The following is a 1,895-nucleotide window of genomic DNA, read 5'->3' on the forward strand; positions in this document are numbered from 1 at the left end:
TCTGAACACAGTCTGAAGAAAGCTTTAAATGTTTGACTAACCTTTCAGAAGTCCTTTAATGAAATGTTACATGATGAAGTTATCTTGTAAAATGTTTTAATTTCTGTTTTTCAGAGTCAGGAGGATCATGGTAAATGTTACGCAGGTTTTAATGTTCACACTAAGTGCCTATCTTGACACCGGTGTTCTTAAATACTTATATTTCTTGCTGATTTTGTCTTTATATGTGTTCATAGTGTGTGCCAATGTGTTGCTGATTGTGGTTATCTGTGTGAACAGGAGCTTACATGAACCTATGTACCTTTTTCTGGTCAGCCTGTTTGTAAATGAACTGTATGGTAGTACAGGGTTGTTTCCATTCCTTCTGGTTCAGATCCTCTCGGACATTCACTCTGTTTCTGCTCCCTTCTGCTTCCTGCAGATGTTCTGTTTGTACTCTTATGCAACTATACAATTTCATAATTTGTCCATAATGTCTTATGACAGATATCTTGCTATCTGTTATCCTCTGCAATATCACACACGAATGACATCTAACAAGGTTGCCATGCTTATTGCTCTAACATGGTTATTGTCATCTGTTGGAGTTGGAGTCACAATATCTTTAAGTTCCTCTTTGCTGCTGTGTGGGAACATCATTAAAACAGTTTACTGTGATAACTACGCTATTGTCAAACTGGCCTGCTCTGACACCAGAGTGAACAACATTTATGGACTCTCTTACACTTCTCTTGTAGTCTTTGGTCCTCTCATTTTAATCCTTTATACTTACATCAAGATCCTTAAAGTGTGTTTTTCTGGTTCTAAGCAGACGAGACAGAAAGCTGTCAGTACCTGCACACCCCACCTCGCTTCTCTTATCAACTTTTCCTTTGGTTCTTTATTTCAAATATTACACAGCAGGTTTGATATGAGCAGTGTACCCGTGATGTTGCGAAATGTTTTATCATTATATTTCCTGACCTGCCAACCGCTCTTTAACCCTTTAATGTATGGACTGCAAATGACTAAAATACGTAGCTTATGTAAACGTCTTATCTTTGGTTGTTAGAAAAATCACGCTTAGGACGGTTGTTGCTTCCGTTTCTTTTTTAAATCATTTGCATCCAAGCTGCTGGTTTGGTATTTCTGTGTCTCATGTGTTAATCCTGAAAGCTAAGGGGGCCTCGCAAAGAGCCCAGGATGTGTCCCTGAAGGAAGAACGCATGCTGTGGAGGAGATGCCGTGCCCGAGATGAGAAGAAAAGCTGCTGATTCAATCCACTGAATAACTAACTTGACTCCCAACTCCTTTCAAAGACTCTGTTGTGAACATGCTTCAGTTATCTTTCTGTATTTGCTGTAAAACTGATTCTGTTTGCAAGTAAAAATTATCTTTAAGACAACTCCAGTGATTTTGTCCATTCTTTGAGAAATAATTGTCTTAACATTGGTAAAATGTAAACTAACGCTTAAACATCAATACGTTATTTGGAAGATTATGAAGAAAACAGAAATACCCCCCCCCCCCACTCTGACATGTGTAGGTCCTGAGCATGTGTGTGTGTTTTCAGGCCTGTGTGTAGTGATTACTAACAAAACACAGTGTAAAATTAACAGTATAAACAAAAAATATATATTATTTTTAAATAACGGCCATCTGCGAGATGTTGAGTTGGTAGAACCATCGTAGGAACAGACAGGTGTTTTGTTGAGTGATGGGCTCACCTTTTACCATCGCAGCCCCCCCATCACAGCCCCCCCCCCCCCCTGGAACTCCCTGCGATGGTGAGAAGAAAGGTATCATTAGCTCTGGAACTCCCCGCCCATACAGACACATTCAAATACCTCATGAAAGCCTTGAGATAAGCATTGACCCTGTAATAACATAACATACCACCTGCTTTTACTCTTTTA

General features: G+C 39.4%; 1 protein-coding gene across 1 annotated transcript; it reads left to right on the forward strand.

The window, feature by feature from the left end:
- Positions 1-82: 82 nt before the first annotated feature.
- Positions 83-1,051, forward strand: LOC117938850 (olfactory receptor 11A1-like). Its single transcript, XM_034863785.1, has one exon. It carries the CDS (start codon positions 128-130, stop codon positions 1,049-1,051), a length of 924 nt encoding a protein of 307 aa, XP_034719676.1. The 5' UTR covers positions 83-127.
- Positions 1,052-1,895: the final 844 nt, after the last annotated feature.

This window comes from Etheostoma cragini, chromosome 3 (genome assembly GCF_013103735.1).
Source record: "Etheostoma cragini isolate CJK2018 chromosome 3, CSU_Ecrag_1.0, whole genome shotgun sequence".
Taxonomy (NCBI): Eukaryota; Metazoa; Chordata; class Actinopteri; order Perciformes; family Percidae; genus Etheostoma; species Etheostoma cragini.

Coding starts and splice junctions, on each gene's coding strand:
- LOC117938850 (XM_034863785.1), top strand. CDS start 128: ATGGTAAATGTTACGCAGGTTTTAATGTTCACACTAAGTGCCTATCTT.